This window comes from Euprymna scolopes, chromosome 43, assembly GCF_053919585.1.
Source record: "Euprymna scolopes isolate OS-2025 chromosome 43, ASM5391958v1, whole genome shotgun sequence".
NCBI lineage: Eukaryota > Metazoa > Mollusca > Cephalopoda > Sepiida > Sepiolidae > Euprymna > Euprymna scolopes.
In genome coordinates, this window is record NC_136524.1 from 47,762,117 (window position 1) to 47,784,474 (window position 22,358).

At 30.9% G+C, this 22,358-nt stretch overlaps 1 protein-coding gene across 5 annotated transcripts in view; it reads right to left on the reverse strand.

Moving 5' to 3' along the window:
• LOC145268323 (serine/threonine-protein phosphatase 2A 56 kDa regulatory subunit delta isoform-like) overlaps positions 1-22,358 on the reverse strand; it is a 243,045-nt gene that overhangs the window by 45,169 nt on the left and 175,518 nt on the right. For 4 of the 5 annotated variants that reach the window (XM_080123811.1, XM_080123810.1, XM_080123812.1 and 1 more), the window contains one exon: positions 14,317-14,389. In XM_080123811.1, coding sequence (XP_079979937.1) covers positions 14,317-14,389 — 73 coding nt within the window. Of the gene's footprint in view, positions 1-9,045; positions 9,176-14,316; positions 14,390-22,358 lie in introns of those variants that run through there. The other variant, XM_080123814.1, reaches the window with a different exon arrangement.

Consider the following 22,358-nt stretch of genomic DNA (forward strand, 5'->3'; position numbering starts at 1 on the left):
TCCACAGCAATTTGAAAAAATGTTTTTAAAAAAATCAAATGTACAATAAATAAATGTAATCTAACTACATCAGTTTTGGCTGTTTTTAAGTATTTTTAAATATTTAATATATATATTTATTTTTTATATTACACTTTCACCCAAAACACGGCATATTGCCACTTTGATGTAAGGGCTACCATCAGGGACCTAAGTTGCAGGGGTACTATGCAGGGAGCTTAGTAGCAAGATGTCTGTTTACATTACATTTGAACTTCTGCATGTCAGTACAGTTGGGGAAGCAGGAAACTGGAAGAGAATTCCAAAGTCCTGCAGAAGCTATTAGAGTAAAAGGCTTTCTTACATCTAGGGATCTCAACTGTGTAGGAGTGGGACTTCACTGCTTGTCGAGTTTGTTGGAGGTATTTTCGTCAAGGGGGTACGAGGACTTCAAGGCATTTTAACTCATTTTGTTCAAAACAAATGTCTTTTTACATACACAATATGCCCATCAACAAGCATATTTACATTCCCTGACACATTTATATTTGGCCAACCAAGAGCGATTAAATGTTATTGTTTCCCCCTAGTGTAATGTTATTATATGGAAAACATTAGATAGTTTTGTGTTAAAGGGATATAACTCTTGTATCCACAATAAGGCCTTTTCAATACAGTTTTTAAATATTTTCAAGGATTTTTCAAAGTAATAATAGAAATAAAGCCTTTTCAAGGCAAAAATAAAAATTCAATGACTTTTCAAGTCTGTACACACTCTGTAGAGGAAAAGAAACTTTTTTTATTGAAATATTAATAGCTTTTTTTTTTTTTTTTTTTACATAGGCATCACCACTTATCAAGGACCAGAGGCAACTCGAGAGTTTGAATATTTATTTATTTTTATTATTTAATTAGTCACATGTTCAGTTTCTAATGAATTCTGCTTATTTGAGAAGAGTCCAGTAACTGAAAAATTATCTGCAAATGTATAACCAAATAAGGTTTGGTTAAATAAAATGTTTTATATAAACAGCTCTATTTATTATTATTGAGCACTTTTGTATAGATACAGTATGGAGTAATAGGATTTTATCCTGTATGATGTAAACTTATCTGGATGTACAACACACTGTACTGGACATAATTTTAGAAACACACTAAACTCCAAATCTTTTAAAATTATTTGTGCAAATCTTAAGAATTTATCTTATGCAAATAATGTTGTGTCTATTAAGAGAATATATAATGCAGTCATTAAAATTTGGCCAAAACTTTTGTTGACAAAAACTGAAGAATGCTTTACAAGCTTTTCAAAATATGTTGTCATAAAAACCAGCAAAACCCAGTTTTCAAAATGGGTAAAGGCAAGAAATTAACAGAAATTGAGTTTCTTTGGGGTTTTTTTTTTTTTTTTTTTTTTTTTTTTAGTTAACAATTTGTGCAATAGTAGACAATTTAGTTAACAATTTGTGCAATAGCAGACAATTTAGTTAACAATTTGTGCAATAGCAGACAAAATTGGAAGGTCTGTTAAGGAGGTGCACACGTTTTTGAACAGCCCAAATGATTAGCAAGAAAAAATCTGGGAAATCGTCCAAAAAGTATTAGCCTAGTAATGGGTAGAAGGATTTTTCAGACTGTGAAATCAAACAAAGGCATATCCAGTAAAAAAAAGTAGCTGAAAATAACTGCAGTTTCAACTCAAACAATTAGAAGATTTTTGAATATCAATATATTAAAAAAAAAAAAATTTGTAAAAAAATACTAAATGTAGGACCATGAATGCAGTTTCAACTAAAACAATTAGATTTTTTATTGCAGTGGATTAAAAATTTTAAAAATAAGAGGAAACAGAAACCAAATAATAATAAGTTGTCCAAAAGACAAAACGAAGCCAGGTCTCACTTTGCAAAAAAGTATGAAATGTGAGACCATGAATGGAACAATGTTTTGTCCTCAAATGAAAAAAAAATTAAATCTTAATGGTTTAGATGGCCTTCAATTTTACTGGCAGGATTCAAAAATGTCTTCAGAGTCTTTTTCTACCAGAGCTAGTGAAGGAGGAGGAGTGATGTGGGGTTGGTAATATGAAATTGCAAATTGTTAAAGGCAGACTGAATGCATTTGATTATGTAAACATGTTAAGATATGCATCACTTAGGAATCGAGGAAGACGATTATGTGGTAAGAACTGGATTATTTCAGCAAAACAAAGCACCGATCCATAATGATAGCACTTCAAATGGATTTTTTTAATGGATGAAGACGTCAGCCTTGAATATTCTTGAAAATTTGTGGGGATACCTCATTAGAAGGGTTTATGAAAATGGCAAGCAATGCAATTCCATTAATGATCTTACTAAAGCAATATTCCGTGTATGGTAAAGTCTGTTTACTAATTAAGTTTTGTTTTTAGCATGAGACAGAATTTGGAACTACACGTTACTAGAGTAAAAAAATATTTGTGAATAATTTTGTTTCTAAAGTTTTGTCCATTCATTTAAGTTAATTTTACTTGAAAAAGATTTTAATGGTTGCATGTTCTAAATTTTTTATTTATTATCTTTACTAACTTGAATAATTGAGCCTCATTTTAACGCTCAACATTTTGTAGTTTAAAATAAAAACATTGATTTTTAGTCTGTTTCTAAGATAAGACCAGCACTATATATATATATATTACACACACAAACACATTAAATATATATGCATCTATGTATTAGTGATGGGACAATTCCAATATTTTCCCCGATTCCATACTAAATTCCTGATTCCAATTCTTTATAAACCTCTAAATATTTTATTGTAAAGTTGTTAATGTTTCCCAATTACTGTAAAAACATGTGCATATATTTCTCAAAAATAAAAACATGTGGGGTAGTTTTACTGGTAGTTTAAAAATCAATAAATATTGATTATTTTATTATTACTACCAGCAGTGGAAGATTTTATTTTTTAAAGAAAATCAAATAAAAAAAAAAATGTTTTTGGCATCAGAAAATAGACCAATTTTTCTGATACCAATACCTCCTTAAAATTCTAATTTTTCTGATTCAGGATTCTGATTAATAGTCCCAATACTTTATATATATATATATATAAAGGTGTATAACAAAGGTTTATACAGTAATTCAATAATATACAATGCAGCTATAGCTCCAAATTTAACATCATGTAAACCTACTTATTCAGAGAAACATTTTATATTTCATTGCAAAACATTTTGACATATAATTGTCTCTGCCCTTCTAAAAAAAAAAAAATACACATTTTTATGATGCTCAAAATATCACAAATATTGATGAAAATTCTTGTACAAATTCATGAATATTGGATATGTTTTTGATTTTTCAGCTGGTGATTTGTGGGAAATTATACAATAATGAAGCCTCTTCATTAATATTTGTGATAAAAATGATATCTTTGAAAGAGGCGGAAACAATTGTCTGTCAATAAAAAATGATTTAAGATAAAATAATAAATGTTATTCTGGCTAACTGAGATTATATGCTGAAATAATGTAAGCCTCTGATGATTTGTTTGGTGCATTCATGATATCCAATGAAACATGTGTAAGACCGAGCAATAAAACAATATGATTGTGAATTAAGTGAATAAGCCTGTGATTTTGGAATGTTTAAAGTTATATATATATATATATATATATATATATATATATATATATATATATATATATATATATATATAATTTAAAGGAGATTAGAATAATAGTCTAAAGAGCTAAGTGTATTTTAATGTAATAGTGAAATTACTAGTTTAATTAAAATACAGGAAATGCTTGTTGTAATTTAGATATATAATAAGCTCGATAGTTAAATGTCCTAGAGCTAATTCAATATTAAGTAATGTGATTTATAATTTAAAAGTTTTAAAATTTTTAAAATTTAAAAATCAAAATTTAATTAAATTAAAAATCAGTTTCATAAGAAGGAACAACAACAAAGTCAATTGACTTTGTTGTTGTTCCTTCTTATGAAACTGATTTTTAATTTAATTAAATTTTGATTTTTAAATTTTAAAAATTTTAAAACTTTTAAATTATAAATCACATTACTTAATATATATATATATATATATATATATATATATATATATATAATATTAAAAGTCCATGTATGCTTCTAGGATAGTGATTTCAAGGTTATGAGGGTTTTTGAAGCATGGAAACGATGTTACTTTTGTATTTAATATTTTTATTGTTATTTTTTATATTTCAAGCGGAGCTCTGCTCTTGGTCACAAAAAAGTATCAATAATATTTATTTCGATATTTTTTTTGTGACTAAGAGCAGAGGTCCACTGGAAATATTAAAAAAAAATAAAAATATTTAATACAAAAAGTAACATTGCTTTCATGCTTCAAAAAACCCTTAAACTTTAAATCACTATATATATATATATATATATATATATATATATATATATATATATATATATATATATTGTGACAGCAGAGAATGTGTCATATTTATTTTGTTTTGATTTGCAAGTGACGTGAATAATGAAAAATATGACCCATTCTCCACTCAGTAAAATTGAATTAACATTTTCCTTTATTCAGGATTTGTACAGATTTTCACTGTCCATTTTCAAAGTTTTCAAAGCCTTCTCCAGACAAAACAAGTTTTCAAAACAAAATTTGGTGCTTGTTTTACAATCCACAGCAATTTGAAAAAAGTAGTAAAAATATACAACAAATAAATGTTACCAAAGCCAATAAAAGCTACTTTGCAAACTAAACGCATCATTTTTTAAAAATATTTTTAAGTAGTTGTTGTGAGTTTAGAGCGCTAGTGCGCATGCGCACCAGATGTTTACAAATAGAACGAAATTGGCGCCTTTTCCCAGCTTAGTCGTTCGTTACCGACCATGTTGTTGTACCTGCTCAATTTTATGTTGAATAAAACCTTTCTAATATCTTAAAAGGTCTTTATTTTTCATTACAATTTATTCAACATAAAATTAAAAATTAACAGCAACAATGGATGCTATACTGAGACCTGGTAAATTCGAAGGATCGTCAGATACAACCGCTGACGAATGGAATCATTGGTATCGTACCCTCATCAACTGCATCGACTCTCTCACAGTCGCTCATCCTCAAAATCCTCCGAATAAGTTAAGTATTCTGATTAATTTCATCTCACCGCAGGTCTATTCTCTTATATCTCACTTTTCAACATTCGAGAGGGCTATTAGCATCCTTCAAGCAACCTATGTAAAACCGGTAAATTCTGTGTTTGCTCGTCACCTTCTCGCCACTAGGAAACAAAATCAAGGTGAATCTATTGATCAGTTTCTCCTAAAACTAAAGAATCTTTCTAAGGATTGTAAATTTGAAGATGTTACTGCTTCTCAACATGCGGAGCTAGCGATACGTGACGCATTTATCACAGGTCTCACTTCCTCAACTATTAGGCAGAAATTACTTGAAAGTTTTGAAATTATCCTAGATCATGCCGTAGCAACTGGGTTAACGAACTCAGTAGCTGTGTTTCAACGTATTATGCATAATCTGATTCAAGAACATGAACTCCAAGGTACATTTGCCTACATTGATGACATTGTCATCGGAGGAAAAACTAATAAAGAATTAAACGAAAATATGGAAGCTTTTAGAAAGGTTATCAACCGTCTTAACTTGCAACTAAACCCTGTAAAATGTGAATATGGTATAACCAAACTAAAGTTTCTAGGGCACTTATTGGAAAATGGAACAATCAGTCCTGATCCAGACAGACTTACACCACTAAAAGAATTACCGATTCCGAACTGCAGTAAGTCACTCTGGCGGGCTCTAGGTCTCTTCTCATACTATTCACCATGGATAGAGAATTTCTCAGATCGGATTTCACCTTTATTAAACATTACGTCCTTTCCTATCACTGAGAAACTCAAAAATCAATTTCAAGCCATGAAAGATGAAATTTGCAAGGCTTCGGTTGCAGCCATTGAGGATGAAGTTCCTTTTACGATAGAAACTGATGCATCTGCGACAGCATTAGCAGCCTGCCTTTCCCAGAATGGACGTCCAGTAGCATATTTTTCCAGAACCCTAACGCAGTCAGAGCGTCGACATTCAGCAGTGGAACGTGAATCGGCAGCCATTGTAGAATCTGTGCGTAAATGGCGTGACCTCTTACTCGGTCGACACTTTACCATTATTACTGACCAACAGGCTGCATCATTTATGTTCAACACGCAGACACCAAATCGTATTAAAAACGATAAGCTGTTTCGGTGGAGACTTGAACTTTCAAACTATTCTTATGAGATAGTATATAGACCAGGTTCTTTTAATAACTCTGCAGATACCCTTTCTCGATCATGCTCTGCTTCGCGCTCATTATCACTAAAGGACCTGCACGCAGCACTTCGTCATCCTGGAGTAGCGAGACTATCACTTTGTGAGGCAGAAGAATCTACCATTCTCCATGGAAGATGTTAAGCGCACATGCGCTGAATGTCAAATATGTGCTGAACTAAAACCAAGGTTCTTCAAACCTCCATCAGGTCAATTAATCCATTCCCGATCCCCCTTTGAACGTCTTTCAATAGATTTCATGGGACCGAAACCATCTACGAATAATCTCAAATACCTACTCGTGATTGTAGATGAATATTCACGCTATCCTTTTGTCTATCCATGTCAGGAAATATCAACAAAAACTGTTATAAATTGTCTCCAGAATTTATTTACCTTTTTTGGCTGCCCAGATTCCATCCATAGTGATCGAGGAAATCAGTTTATTTCATGTGAACTAAAAGAGTTTCTCTGGCAACATGGAGTTGTGATACCCACTCATACCATCCAATCGGCAATGGACAATGCGAGAGAGTAAATGGCACAATCTGGAAAACGATCAAACTTGCACTCAAAACCAGGCAATTGGACGAACGTCACTGGCATGAAGTACTCGACATAGCTTTGCACTCTATTCGATCGCTACTTTGTACAGCAACTAACTCAACCCCACACGAGAGAATGTTTAACTTTTCCAGAAGGTCGGGCACCGGATATACCTTACCCGAGTGGCTGCAAGGAGGACCGGCCCTCCTTAGGAAGTTTGTCTGCCAACACAAGTCAGATCCCCTAGTGGAACCAGTAGATATAATATCTGCAACTCCCAACTTTGCCAGAATTCATTTCCCTGACGGCCGTCAGTCAACAGTCTCAACAGAAGACCTAGCCCCCACTCCTGTCACTGACCCCTCCTCTACAAACTTGGAATCTCCTGTCTCCCCTGATCATGGTACATTACCAGATTCTACTACTCCATCAAACATCCGCGAACCAGAGTTGATTGATCAACAGGAAACCCCAAAGAATAATACCTCACCAAATGGAGAGTCTTTCTCTTCAGTCGACAAAACAAAGTGTTTAGAAATAGAAGAGCAGCAGCAACAGTCTGACTCGAAGAAGGGCGTTTTCAAATTTCTTCCAGAAGCTACAAAAAGGGGAAGGAAGATCACCTGCAACCCGAAATATAAATAAAATGTGGTGGAGAGTGTTGTGAGTTTAGAGCGCTAGTGCGCATGCGCACCAGATGTTTACAAATAGAACGAAATTGGCGCCTTTTCCCAGCTTAGTCGTTCGTTACCGACCATGTTGTTGTACCTGCTCAATTTTATGTTGAATAAAACCTTTCTAATATCTTAAAAGGTCTTTATTTTTCATTACAGTAGTTTTAAATGCTTTTTATTTCATCCTAAATATTAATTCTTTATGGCTTTTAAATTTCTAACCAAGATGGCTGTCGTCTTGTCCATTTTTTGGCTCAGCTCGCCACATTTTAGGGGGGGGGGAAGGTCCTGACTGGCTGCGCAAGGAAAGCATTTATTTTTTAGAGAGGGATGGAGTTTTTACTACTCCCACTACCCCCCCACCCTGTTTCACGTCTCCACCAAAAATAAATTATAAATGAGAACAAAAACAGATTTAAATCTTTATCATCTAACTATTCAAAGTAGTTCTGTGATAAAGGGATGTAACTCTTGTACACAATACTATGCAATTTCAGAAATAATGTATTTCGATTTTATGTTCAATATTTAAAAAATATTTCAATGGTATTTTTATTGATATTTAAAAAATAATTTAATATTTATTTCGATTTTATTTTTAATATTTCAACAAATTTTTACTAAACATAAACGAATACATTTTTCAAGAAATTTTCAATATAATAATGGAAATAAGGCTTTTTAAGGCAAAAGTCAAAATTCAAGGACTTTTCAAGTTTGTACGAACCCTGCTATTTATTTATTTATATATATATATATATATATATATATATATATATATATATTCTAAATACATAATCCAATTTTAGGACTGTGTCACAATGTGTGTGTGCGTGTGTAAATGTTATTTAATAACAATTTTTAGTTTTAGGAGCCCTTCCTCCCAATATTCCATTTGGTGTCTTTAGAAAATTGGTCTATATAAGTTTTGTGAGTTTCTTGTTCCATATTTTACTGATTTTTATCAATTTTATTCATAAAATCATTATCAGGTAAAAGTACTCATGAAAATATGGAATAATAAGCCCACAAAAATTGCATACATTTATTTGATTGAAATACCAAATGGAATATTCAGAGAGAAAGTAAAATTGTTATTGAAAAAGATTAGCCTTCATGAAAGATACTGACTAAATATATATAAAATTGAGACAACTTCAAATGTGTGCATTATTTGTTGTCAGTGTAACATTGATAATCATATATTGAAATTTTTTTCTTCATTATTTAAAAAAAAATACAACATTACTTGAAATAAAATGAAACCGTGCAAAATAAAACAAAATTTTTTAAATTCTAGTTCAGAAATAATTTAATTCCATAAAAAAATTGTGTCATTATATATATGAATAATAAAACGACAATATGATAAAAAATGGAGGTGGAAAATCTAATTGCTCAACATTACAATAGCTTTTTCAAAGGCCAAACAACTAAAAACATTGAGGATTTAGGTTTTCCTTTTACATTTTTTAAATCATATATATTTCATTTCCATTAAAAAAAAAAAAAAGCAAAAAAATAAAAACATGTTTAGATTTTATTTTAAATTCTTGGCGACTACACCAATTCTTCGTTCTCCAATGGTTTACATCAAACTAATTATTATTTCTCAGTTCCACATGTCCATAAGAATTCGGTATTTTAAAATCCTAAAAAAAAATAAGAATTTTTTGTCAACCAATTTGTAAGTTTGTTTTTTCTTTAGTTATTTTTAAAAACAAATACTTTTACGATTTTTTAAAGCTGGGTTACGAATAATTTGTTAAAATTTGAGGAATATAGTTGAAAATTCAAATTTTTATTTTCTCTTTTAAGCAATTAATTAGTTAAAAGCAAACAAGTTACTAATAAAAAAGAAAAATTAATTTAGAAGTTTGGAAAACAAAAAATTCTTGTGTAACACCAAGTAAGTAGAGCTACATATATAATGAAATTGAACAAAGTTTTTTTGTTCTATAAGCACTCAAAAGAATCAAGTGTTATAAATAGGTCATAATCACACTTTTACACTCCTTGCAATCTATAGATAGCTTAACACATGAATTTGGGATCAAATTCAGGACTGTTTCTATCGTTTGTGTTCACTTTGGGTTGTCCTGTGCATTGAAACACTGAAATAAGCATAGATTAAAAAAATAAAATTAAAAAAAGGTACATATCTGATCCCAAATTTGTGTGTTGAGCTATTTGAAGTTCACAAAACTGATGTGACAACATGTCAAAAATACACCTAGTATCTTCAAGTATTATGAAGCTCTGTCTTAGAATGCATTGAGCACTGTATGCAAGTATAAATCAAACACTTTGAGACTACCCAAAAAGTCAACAATCACAAATATCAATAATATATATATATATATATATATATATATATATATATATAATGAATGAATGACAAAAGTCTATATTCTAAATTTCATGATGCTGACCATCTTACAATTTATTCTTTTAATTCAGTTGGCACTTACAATTCTTGACAGTGTCTGTTTTATAGTACAAAATCAATCAATCATTATATCAATCAGTGAATCTATTTTGCCCTTAACTCATCAGAAGAAATCAATAACTCAACTAAAAAGAAATAAAATGTGTTTGAACATGATTAAAAAGTCAAGAATTGTAAGTGTAAACTGAATTAAAGGAATAAATTGTAAGATGGTCAACATCACGAAATTTGTATTATAGACTTTTGTCACTATTTATTATATGCTCCGTAATTACATTGAGCTTCTTAAATAAGGATTGGTATATATTTTTAAAATTTATTTTTTATTACATTTTCACCCCAAACAAGGTGCATTGCCACTTTGGTGTAGGGGGCTACTATCAGGGGCAACAACTACTGGGGTACTATGTTGGGATTTGGGCAGCAAGATGTCGGTTCACATTACACTTGAACTTCTGCATGTCAGTACAGTTGGGGAAGCAGGAATCTGGAATGGAATTCCAGAGTCTAGCGGTTCTGGGGAAGAAACAACTGGAGTAGAAAGATATTTTACATCTAGGGATCTCTACTGTGTGGGGGTGGGATTTAGCTGCCTGTTGGGTTTGTTGAGGGTGTCTACGTCATGGGGGTACAAGTGTCTGCAGTTCGTCAGAGCATTCACCATTAAAATACTTGTAGAATAGGTAGAGGGATGCAACATTTCGTCGATGGGACAGAGGTTGAAGCTTAGATGCCAGTTCAGGGCCTATCAGATTGGCGTCTCTCTTTTGAACCTTGTCTAGGAGCAAGAGACTAGTAGCAGATGCACCAGCCGAAATATGACAACAATACTCTGTACATGGGCGAATGGTGGCCTTATAGAGGTACAGGATACTTTCGGGTGTTAGTAGTTTTCTAGCACGGTAGAGAGAGCCTACCTTCTTCGCAGTGGCCCTGCCAATGCTTTCAATGTAATTGTTCCAACTCAGGTTTCCTGTGAACGTTAGGCCAAGCAGTTTGAAAGATGTACTCTCAGATAAAGAGTCACTGGCCATTGCTATAGGTGGTAGAGAAGGTTTCTTGTAATTATTGAAGGAAACCAGTTTAGTCTTGGCAGCATTGAATGTGACCATCCATTTAGGTCCCCATTCCACTACAGATTGGAGGTCATCCTCTAGTCTTTTCGTCATTTCTTTAGATATGTGTTCATTTGTTTTCCTGTCATGCCTGTTATAGAATGTGGTGTCATCAGCATATATACTCATCTCACAGACAATTTTGTCAGGGAGGTCATTTATGAATATTAGGAACAATAGAGGTCCAAGGATAGACCCCTGAGGCACTCCCGCATTTATATCATATTGTTTAGATGTATGATCGTCGAGGACAACCTGGATTTTTCTCTTATCTAAGAAGGATTTAATTATGTTAAGTATTCTACCAGTGATACCGTATGATCTAATTTTCCTGAGGAGACCCTCATGCCATACCCTGTCAAAAGCCTTAGATATATCTAGAGCTACTACTCTGCCCTGCCCCGCTTTGTCCAGTGAATGGTATATATATGTTTAGAGATTACAGTGAGGATTTCTACTGTGGAACGGGCTTGTCTAAATCCATATTATTTGTCAGTCAGAAGTTTAGCATCTGTAAGGTGATGGACTAGAGCATGGTTAATTAAGGTCTCAAATATTTTGGCGAAAAGTGGGAGGAGGTTAATGGGGGCGATAATTTAATGGGTCAGTTCTTTCGCCAGATTTCTTGAATACTGGTATCACAGAAGCAGTTTTCCAACAGCCCGAAAGAACAGAAATATAAGTGAATAAAGAATATTTCTACAGAAATATATATATACTAGCAAGCTGCTCGTATTGCTCGGCCGTAAAATCTGTTTAAATATGATATTTTGATTAATGCAAATTTCGTATTTATATTATATTGGACCCAATATATAATGATTTAAAAAGTTGTTTTTTTTAAGTTTTTTTAAATGACTCGTGCGCCATCACCAAGAATCAAAACCAAAGTTTTTAGCTTACGATTTACTTTTTCCTTTGATGTTAATGCCTGAGCTATAAAGACATGTTTGCTGCAAGACTAAAAATTCAAACATGAACCGATAGCTATTACGTTATGCATGCATATTTGTAATGCTGTTAATCAACCTTCATCTGGGAAATTCCATTTCTTTAATTTTCACTTTTGCGCCGATTTTCCCTAGTTAAAACCCAAATATAAAGTTTTGCATGTGTTTGAATACCTTATATAGTATCATGTCTGAAAACCAAAAAACGGACAGAGGAGTTTGGTAGGTAAAATTTTTTAAACAAATATATATACGCATACATAAATATATTTACTATAACCTTTTTACGCAAATATTATGCAAGTATAAATCATGCAGAATAACTGCATGAATATAATTACACGTAATAGTTAACTAAAGATGATTATCTTATAAGAAAACCAAAAAAACTAATAGGGAATTAATTAAAATGAATGTTTTAAAGAATATGCAAATTAGCTAGATCTTTTGCAGATGAATACAAATAATCAGATGCACCGATAGAAAGCGCTTAAGAATATGGCCGAACAACAACTTTTGGATGTCATTTTATATAACATGCCTGCTGAAATTAAAAAGACCGCTCGGCAAATGGAAAAGATATCTAGAGAGATCGGAAAAAAGAATAACTCTTGTGTTCAATCAGACTTGGTTGAATGACTTGCTACCAAAATATACAAATATATATCTATACACACACACACTAATTAGTTATTGTTCTAGTGATAGAAGCATGGTCTACTTATCTTTGGTGAAGCATTGATCTGGATGCTATGAGGTAGTTACGTTTTTTAGATAGTTGCAACCACTATTTAGGGAAGTCTAAATATTATTATAAAATAATCACCCATGGATGCAGACGTTTCACCATCAAGAGCTTTTCAGAAAAGTACAGCCATGCTGAAGAGTCGTAAATGACAAAACATTTAATGGTGGATAATTATTTCATAACACACACACAAACACACACACACGTGTGTGTGTGTGTGTGTTTGTGTGCTGTAATATTTTTGGTATTATTTTTTACGGATAACTATCGATATTAATTAGCTCCCCTGGAGCCTTGGAGAGTTGCCACCCATTATGTACGCATCAGTTTCCTCTTTTTATTGCCCCTACATTTAGGGATATGTACAAATATATACAAATATACATATATATTGGTTGTTTATTTATAGATAAAATAATGATCCCCAGACACACATTTTGCTGTACTACAGTTTATCAGCATACCAGAATTCAAACCCACAACCCGACTGCAGGCTCTGTGGTTGTGGGTTTGAATCCTAGCATGGGTAACTATGCTGATGAACTGTAGTATGGTGAAATATGTATCTGCAGATAATTATTTTATTATTATTATAAATAATATACAGATAAATACATTATTATACAAATATATTATAAATAATACATTATTATATAAATATATTATCATAATACATTATTATATAAATATATCATAATACATTATTATATAAATATATTATCATAAATAATACATTATTATATAAATATATTATCATAAATAATACATTATTATATAAATATATTATCATAAATAATACATTATTATATAAATATATTATCATAAATAATACATTATTATATAAATATATTATCATAAATAATACATTATTATATCAATATATTATCATAAATAATACATTATTATATCAATATATTATCATAAATAATACATTATTATATCAATATATTATCATAAATAATACATTATTATATCAATATATTATCATAAATAATACATTATTATATCAATATATTATCATAAATAATACATTATTATATCAATATATTATCATAAATAATACATTATTATATCAATATATTATCATAAATAATACATTATTATATCAATATATTATCATAAATAATACATTATTATATAAATATATTATCATAAATAATACATTATTATATAAATATATTATCATAAATAATACATTATTATATAAATATATTATCATAAATAATACATTATTATATAAATATATTATCATAAATAATACATTATTATATAAATATATTATCATAAATAATACATTATTATATAAATATATTATCATAAATAATACATTATTATATAAATATATTATCATAAATAATATATTTATATAATAATGTATGTATCTGTATATTATTATAAATAATATACAGATACATACATTATTATATAAATATATTATTATAAATAATATACAGATACATACATTATTATATAAATATATTATTATAAATAATATACATACATAGTAAAAAGACAAAAAATAAAAAGTTACCTTTGGATTTGTCATGGCTAAATTTTGGACTTTGTTCCATGCATCATCTCTCTGTTTGTTCCTTTCTTTCTCTCTAAGAAAAATAAAGTAAAATTCAACATTAGCCAAAAATTTAGATGTAGAAAAACAACAGAGCATCTAAAATGCTTACAAAAATGAAGAAATATACAGAAAAAATAATGGCCTCCTCATTTTGGCCAAAGTTTCAGGAAAATCTAATTGATGGATCAAACGCTATAGGGCAAAAAGTGTCATTTTGGGGCATTTTTGAGCTCTTTTGAGTCCCTGGGAATGCCGAATCGCAGTGTAAATGGATAATGGTGCAGATTCAGGACTTAACACATGTATATTTGAGTTGACCACCATGAAAAACCACTATATAGTCAGATATATGAAGTTTTTGTTGAGAAATATGAAAAACGAGCCACAAAATGAGGCGTTTTTAGCACTAAGTCCCCAGGAACGCGAATCAGAATTTTGCCAGGGTCACTCATATTGGATTTATATTAAGAACAATGGGCTCCACATTTTGGCCAAGTTTCAGAAAAATTTAATAGATGGGTCAAAAGTTATGGGGGAAAATGTGTAATTTTTGGCCATTTTGGGCATTTTTGACAACTTTTGAGCTCCTGTGGACGCAACAAGAATTTTCGCAAAAAAATTTTTTTTTATTGTGCACATCTATTTACTAAAATACAATTTGTGGCAAAATTTCAGGAAAAACTAATGGATGGTTATCTGGCAATAATCCGGAATAACGGCCGCACGGACGCCACTGAAAACTTAGGTCCTTGCTCTGATAAATGGGGGGAGGGCAATTCGGTACTTGTTTAATTTAATAAAGACATTTTTAAAAAAAAATTATATTGTACGTAGTCGTTATGGAATTAAGTTCTCATAAAAAAATTTCACTTGATTTGATCAAGTAGTTTTTTTGCTTTTTGTATAGAGGAAAATCAAATTTTAATAAGATCAATCATGCTGTGGCCATTTTGCCTATTTTGCAGCTGAGGAGGGGGTGCCTTTAAACGAAAAAGGGATTAACAAAGAAGAAAAGGAAAAAAGGATTTAAAAAAGGACAGAGAAACTGTAAAATAAGTGAAAAAAAACTAAAAATGTTTATCTAGCTATTTTTTTCTCAACATGTTTCAAAATAATCTCGTTAAATTTTGACAAACTTCAAACAATGATTGGAGTTATCTCCCTTGGCACCCCCTCCTCCTCGTCAGTGAAATAGGCAAGATAGCCAGGATACGACCAATCTCATTAAAATTTGATTTTTTTCTGTAAAATTTAAAAAAAAAAATAAAAAATAAAAAACTACTCGATCAAATTTAGTGAAATTTTTTAATGAAAACTTTATACCATAACTGGTACATACAATATATTATATTTTTGTTGAACATTGATAATCACTTACTGATTAAAAAGTTTTGACAAAAAACAGATTTCAGTTATGAAATCTGTTAACCAATTTGAGTCTTTTTATTTTGTGAAAATTTTTAATGTATATTTTTGCAATAAATTGTCCAATTAACATTAAATTAAAACAGTAATAGGTTAAACGATTTAGAGACTAAATATGATTAATTCAAAATTGCTGATTCATCAAAATAATAGCGAAAAAAGAAGCCATATTTGTAAATTGACATTTAATTTTGTACATTTTTTTTTTTTTTACTTAATGGAGATTTGATATCTGTCTTAGGTCAAACTTATACTATTACTTTTACTACTAGTGGAGATTTGGTACCTGTTTAAAGTCTAACTATACTATTACGTTCGTTACTAATGAAGATTTGGTATCTGCCTGTTTAAAGCCAAACCAATACTATTAAATCCATAATGAAGATTTGGTATCTGCCTGTTTAAAGCCAAACCAATACTATTAAGTCCATAATAGAGATTTGGTATCTGTCTGAATCCGAAACTATACTATTACTTTGATTAATTATATTCAATATAAACGAAATATCTGTAGTCGAATTGTCGCATTTCAATTTTGGGAAAATTTAAAACAATATGGCACCCTCCAGCCCCCCCCCCCTGCTTCCTTAGAAAATTATCTTTCAATGTTCAATTCAGGGAGGGGAGTATATTTGTTCTGTTGCGATGATGCACTCCGCCAGAAATTACTTCCTCTTTTTTTTACCCCAAAATTTTGTTTTTTTTTTCCAAATTTTTTAAGGATGCTCATACATAATCAGCAAAAACAGTAAAATTGTTTTAAATTGGTAGCCAGATTGTAATTTCTGACTAAAATTAATGCTTGAAAGTCAACTATTTGAACTCTCAATCATAAGAAAAACAGTACTTCTTTAGAAAGGGACCACACAAGGTATGATTTTTAATTTGTGAATTCATTTGAAGAATACTCAAATGTAAAGCAAAAAAAGGTTTTGGGTTTTTTTGTTGTTTTTCAAAATAAAATTGCATAAAACGTAAATTGTTCAGTTTGAATTTAATTAGGTTGATAAAGTTCTTGCAGAATGTTTAATTTTGTTTTCAAATGGTGTATTTTCAATAAGGGTTTTTGTTATAATACCTTTACTTTATATATCATCTTTAAAGAGTGTTTTTCACTATCTAATCATTTAAATTACAATCGTTTAAAACAATTGTCTTTTCAGAACATTCAATACAAAATGGAAAAAAAAAGCAAATTCACAATTTTCTGATTTCAATTCAAGCTAGGCTGAAAAGTTGCTGAAACAGTTTGTGATGTCAACGAAGCATTTGGCCTAGGAACCATTACTGAACGCACAACACAATGGTGGTTTAAGAAATTTTGTGGTGGCCACAAGAGTCTTGAAAATGGTCGGATATCGGATGTTGCCTATGATCAGTTATGAGTCTTAATCAAAGCCAATCCACGCACAACTATTCAAGAACTTGCTTCTGAATTAGACGTAACGTATACAATGATTTCCAATCACTTGAGAGAGATCGGCAAGACAAAAAAAAACTTGATAAATTGAACAAACCACAAATTGAACGACAATCAAAAGAAACGCCATTATGAAGTGTCATCTTCCCTTCTTTTACGCAATAAGTAGTAATACACACGGACGAAAAAACGCTTTGGATAATCACAGATTTCAAGGTAGTTCTACTAAAATAGCCATATTTTTTAAACCAAAGCACTTCAAGTCTTCAAATTACTACTGTTTTGTTCGGAAATGAATATACTTTCAAATGAATTAATGAATATGAATGTACATTATATATTTTAAGAGTTTTAAGCAAATAAAGTGATAAAAATGTGAACGTCATAAAATGGCGTTTTCGGTAAGGTTTTGTAATGACCCCCCTCCCTGTTTTCTAAAGGTCTGTACCGTGATTGTATGAAGAATTTTGTTATGAAATTTGGGAACCAATCAGTAGAGGTGTTAATCTTAATACTGTCAAGTGTCCGAAATATTTTTGACCATTTCTTTTTTTTGTCGTGTTAAAAATAAGACTTTAATATGACGAGTATTGAACATTTTGAAAAAAAAATTCTTCGGACACCCAGTAGTAAGTAAATCAATCTTTTTGCTATCTTTATCAATTAAAAGTATTATTTTATGTTGAGTAGGACCGCGGTAATTGATAATTTAAAAGGACCTACCCGAAAAAAAAATTGTTTCTATTTCTCGAATTTGGTCAAATGAAGTTAGTATTACTAAAAGCAGCAGCAGCTCCAGCCTGTAGAATCCGCCATAGCACAGTGTAAACAACACGCGTTCTTTAATTTTTATTCAAGAACGAATTAAGAAAAACATGAAAATATGAATATAAATGTTCTTATATGTTTTAATTAGAGCTATTTTGTTATCAGAATAACATTAGTTTAGAACTATTCGGTTTTCAGAATGTATAACAACAATCCCAACCAATTCGGCATTATGAATCTGTTGCAATTTCTCACATTTCTCGTCAAATTTAAACACATGGTTAAAAAAACAAAATAAACTTTTGTAGATATATAGCTTGCATGCACTTTTATTCTTTAAATTAGTTTTGAACAGCGAATTAAAACAATGTTTTACTGCGAACAGCCACAAATGATCGTTCTACTCCAGTAGTTTCTTCCCCAGAACTGCTAGACTTTGGAATTCCATTCCAGGTCACTGCTTCCCCAACTGTACTGACATGCATAAGTTCAAGTGCAACGTGAACCAACATCTCGCTGCCCTAATCCCTACATAGTGCCCCAGTAGATGTTTCCCCTGATAGTAGCCCCCTACACCAAAGTGGCAATGTGCCTTGTTTGGGGTGAAAATATAATAAAAAAAAAAAAAAAAAAAAAAAAAAAAATGTTTTTTTTTTTTCAAAATCAAAATAAGTATCAAAATCTCGTTTATACATAGATTCGAAAAAGTTGTCAAAAAACAAATATATAACAAATAAATGTTATCAAAGGCAAGATAAGTTACTTTTCTACCTAACTGGATAATTTTCTAGTGTTTTTATTTAATGTAACATGTTTATTCAACTCGAAAAACATACAGTGTTTACCGATGTATTGGAAAATTAAAAATGGCGCCCGGCCCGACTCTCTTTGACACGGTAAGTTTGAGAAAAGGAGTTAAAAATAAAAAAAACTATACAAAATACTGTTAAAAACTCACCGAATATATGTCAGCCTATCTCACGGTAACATATATTGAGCGAGTTTCTAGCAGTATTTTGTCTTTTTATTTTTAACTCTTTTCCACAAACTTACCGTTTCAAGAGTCGGGCGCCATTTTAAATTTTCCAAAACATTGGTAAACACTGTTTTCAAGCTGAATAAACATGTTACATTAAATAAAAACACTAAAAAATTATCCAGTTAGGTAGAAAAGTAACTTGCTTTTGATAACATTTATTTGTTATATATTTATTTTTTGACAACTTTTTCGAATCTATGTGTATAGTAATACAAACCCTCAAAATCTATATCAATATTCTTGAAATTTTAAAAGAAAACACATCAAACTACAATTAGGAAGCTTTTTATTTCGTTATTTTTTTTTTCTACTTATTAAGCGAAAGATATTTTTACAACCTGCTCCAGCGTAGTATAAACGGCCTATGGAATTAACACCTTCAACCTCGAAAATAGAAATCAACAAATTTATGGAATTTTCTTTGAAATTTCGCAACGCAGTTTCATATTAAATTAAAACTAAATATAACATTTGCTTATTTACTTGTCGAATACACACACACACGCACATATATATATAACTTTCTGTAAAATATTTATTTGAAATGGAAACGGCATTTTGCAGTTAGGACAACAAAACAAAAATGAAGTAACGGTTCATATTCCTAAAACACTCTTTAACCCTAACAATAACACTAAGTTCGAGTGGCAAGCCCCCCCCCAACAAAATACCTCTGTAAGCCACATACAAGCATCTAAAACAAACAAACAAAAAATAGATCCTTCCTTAAAGAAAAATACACATAATAAATTGGTTAACTGTCCTAAAATGCTAGAATGGCCAGGAAATGGTGAATTATTTTACATTAAATTTTTGTGAAACTAACCGCTCCCCCCTCTAATATTGTTTTTGTTAGCTTTGTCTCTGTCAAGTTTTCAGTATGTTCACACAATTTTCCTTAGCCCTACAATTAATTCAAAGTCTGAATGGCAACCCTCCCCATATTCTCATTGCATAGAAACCCTCTTATAACTACACATAATCATCTTAAAAAAAAAAAAAAGCATGCATATTTTCCCATAGAAAAAAAAACAGTTAACTGCCCTAAAATGCTAGAATGACCTATATTAGGAAATTATTTTACATTCAATTCTAAAATAATTTGTTTATCTTTGATTAAAGTTTTTCATGGCATTTTATACATAATTTCCTAAAAAGGTAGAATCACATTTTGGAGGGGTGGTCAGAAGGAATTGAGTGGGGTTAAACAGAAGGTGTTAATCTACAATAATACCAAAGAAATATTGCAATATATTCATTTTTAAATGGTTTTATGTTTAGATTTAAGTTTTTTGTACATAAAGCACATTACAATTCAACTTTGAGTTCTCCAACTTCTTTTCTGTTTATGGATACATGGCATTTTTAAGGAATTGCTGCATATTTATGCACATTTACTGCAGATTATTTGGAAACCATAAACTTTGGGAGATTTTCAGTTGCATATTCTGATTCCTTGTACAAAAATACACTTATATGGTAAATTTCATTTCTTAGTCTTGTGTTTTAACAAAGATATGACATTTTTACTGAAAAAGTAGTGTAAAAAATGTGACGAAACGCATATGATCTTAAAGAGGGAAAAATATCCAAACGTGTGAGGCACAAAAATAGCCATAACTTCCTTAATTTTAATCAGATTTTAAAAATTAAAAAAGATTCTTTCTTAGCTCATCAAGCTCTTTCTATGCATACCAATATTGAAATATTTCAAGCTATTTCAATTTTTTCATGTGTATTGCTACAATAAGAATGCACCATTTCTCGCCAGGATTGTGACTTGTGAAGTGTGTTCTTTACGACAATTGGCGATGCTCAGCTCAGTGGTTATACCCTGAGGAAGCTCCACGACACTTCCTGAAGACAGAGTTGCACTAAAGGAAGGTAATGTTGACTGATTGGTGGTCTATGACCACTCATTCATTAGTTTTTTCAATGCAGATGAAACTATTACAGTAGAGAAATACTGTCAATAAATGGATGAAATGCATCAGCAAAATCAACATATTTTTTTGACGTCATATTTTTGGATTCATCTGGTCTCGAGATAACTGCTCATATCAGGGTCATACAACTTTTTAGAGATTCAAAGACAATACTACAATGAGCAGAGAAGGATGCAAAGTGCAGTAATGCAGCAGGATAAAAAAAAAAAAAAAGAGGAACATATTAGATTTTTAAGACATTCGCTCAATGAAAGTAACTCTATTTAGGGACGATAAAGGACAACAGAAAAAAGGTTCAATTCTCCTCCACAGCAATGCCTGGCCGCATGTTGCTAAACCGACCATGCAGAGGTTGAATAAATTGGACGACGAAACTCTGCCTCATCCGCCATACTCTTCAGACCTCTCACCTACTGACTACCACTTTTTCAATCATCTCGACAATTTTCTACGTGAGAAATGTTTCAAAAGCCTAAGCGATATCAAAAACACCTTCAGCGACTTCATCACCACCAGAACGCAAGATTTTTACGTTATTGACATAATATACTTGTTTGCGTTGGACGAAAGTATCAATTCTGATGGTGCTTATCTCGATCAATAAACTTTCTGTTTGAGCCGTGATATGCTCATCTGAATTTAAAAGTTAAAAACAGCACAAACTTTCTTGTGAACTGATAACTTTTTAATTGTTTTTTTTTTTCTGATGACACAAATTGGTGCTCATCTAGACTTACACTTGATTAAAAAACAAAAATACAAAAAAATCTTTATGATTTACCTTGTTCATCACAAAAAGATGTCATATTCCAAAAATCACAAATTAATCTATATATCTTAATTAAAAAAAATTATAATTTAACGATTTTTAGCAATCAAAAAGTTTTAATTATATGCAATACAAGCAAAGTTTCTGTAGCCAAATGGAATTGTCACATTTGAATTTTGGCAAAATTCACAACAACCTTCTCTTCACTTCCTTAGAAAATTGATCTTCTTTATTAAAAGATGTAAATGAAAAAAAAAAACAAAAAAACCTACTTGATGAATTAATGGAATATGACATCTTTACTCTGTAACGCGTACATACATCTTAAAGATTTTTCTGCATTTTTTTTTTTTTTCTTTGTAGTGTAATCCTAAATAAGCAGCCAGATTAGTTTATTTTTATCCTGGGCCCCCAAAATCAACAGAGATTAGACCATTCCTGTAATAATTCGGTCCATGTTGATTTTTCGGTGGTAGTTTAGTTCTGTGCAATTCTAGGTGGTCCACCCTTCTAGGCTTTGCCTTTTCTCTTTGCCTTCATCAGGTAATGCCGATGGGGCTATTCAGGCACTGTTTGCAGGTCAAAGTGCCCCTCCTCCGGGGTGCTGACTTCTCAATCCCACTGGCATCCAAA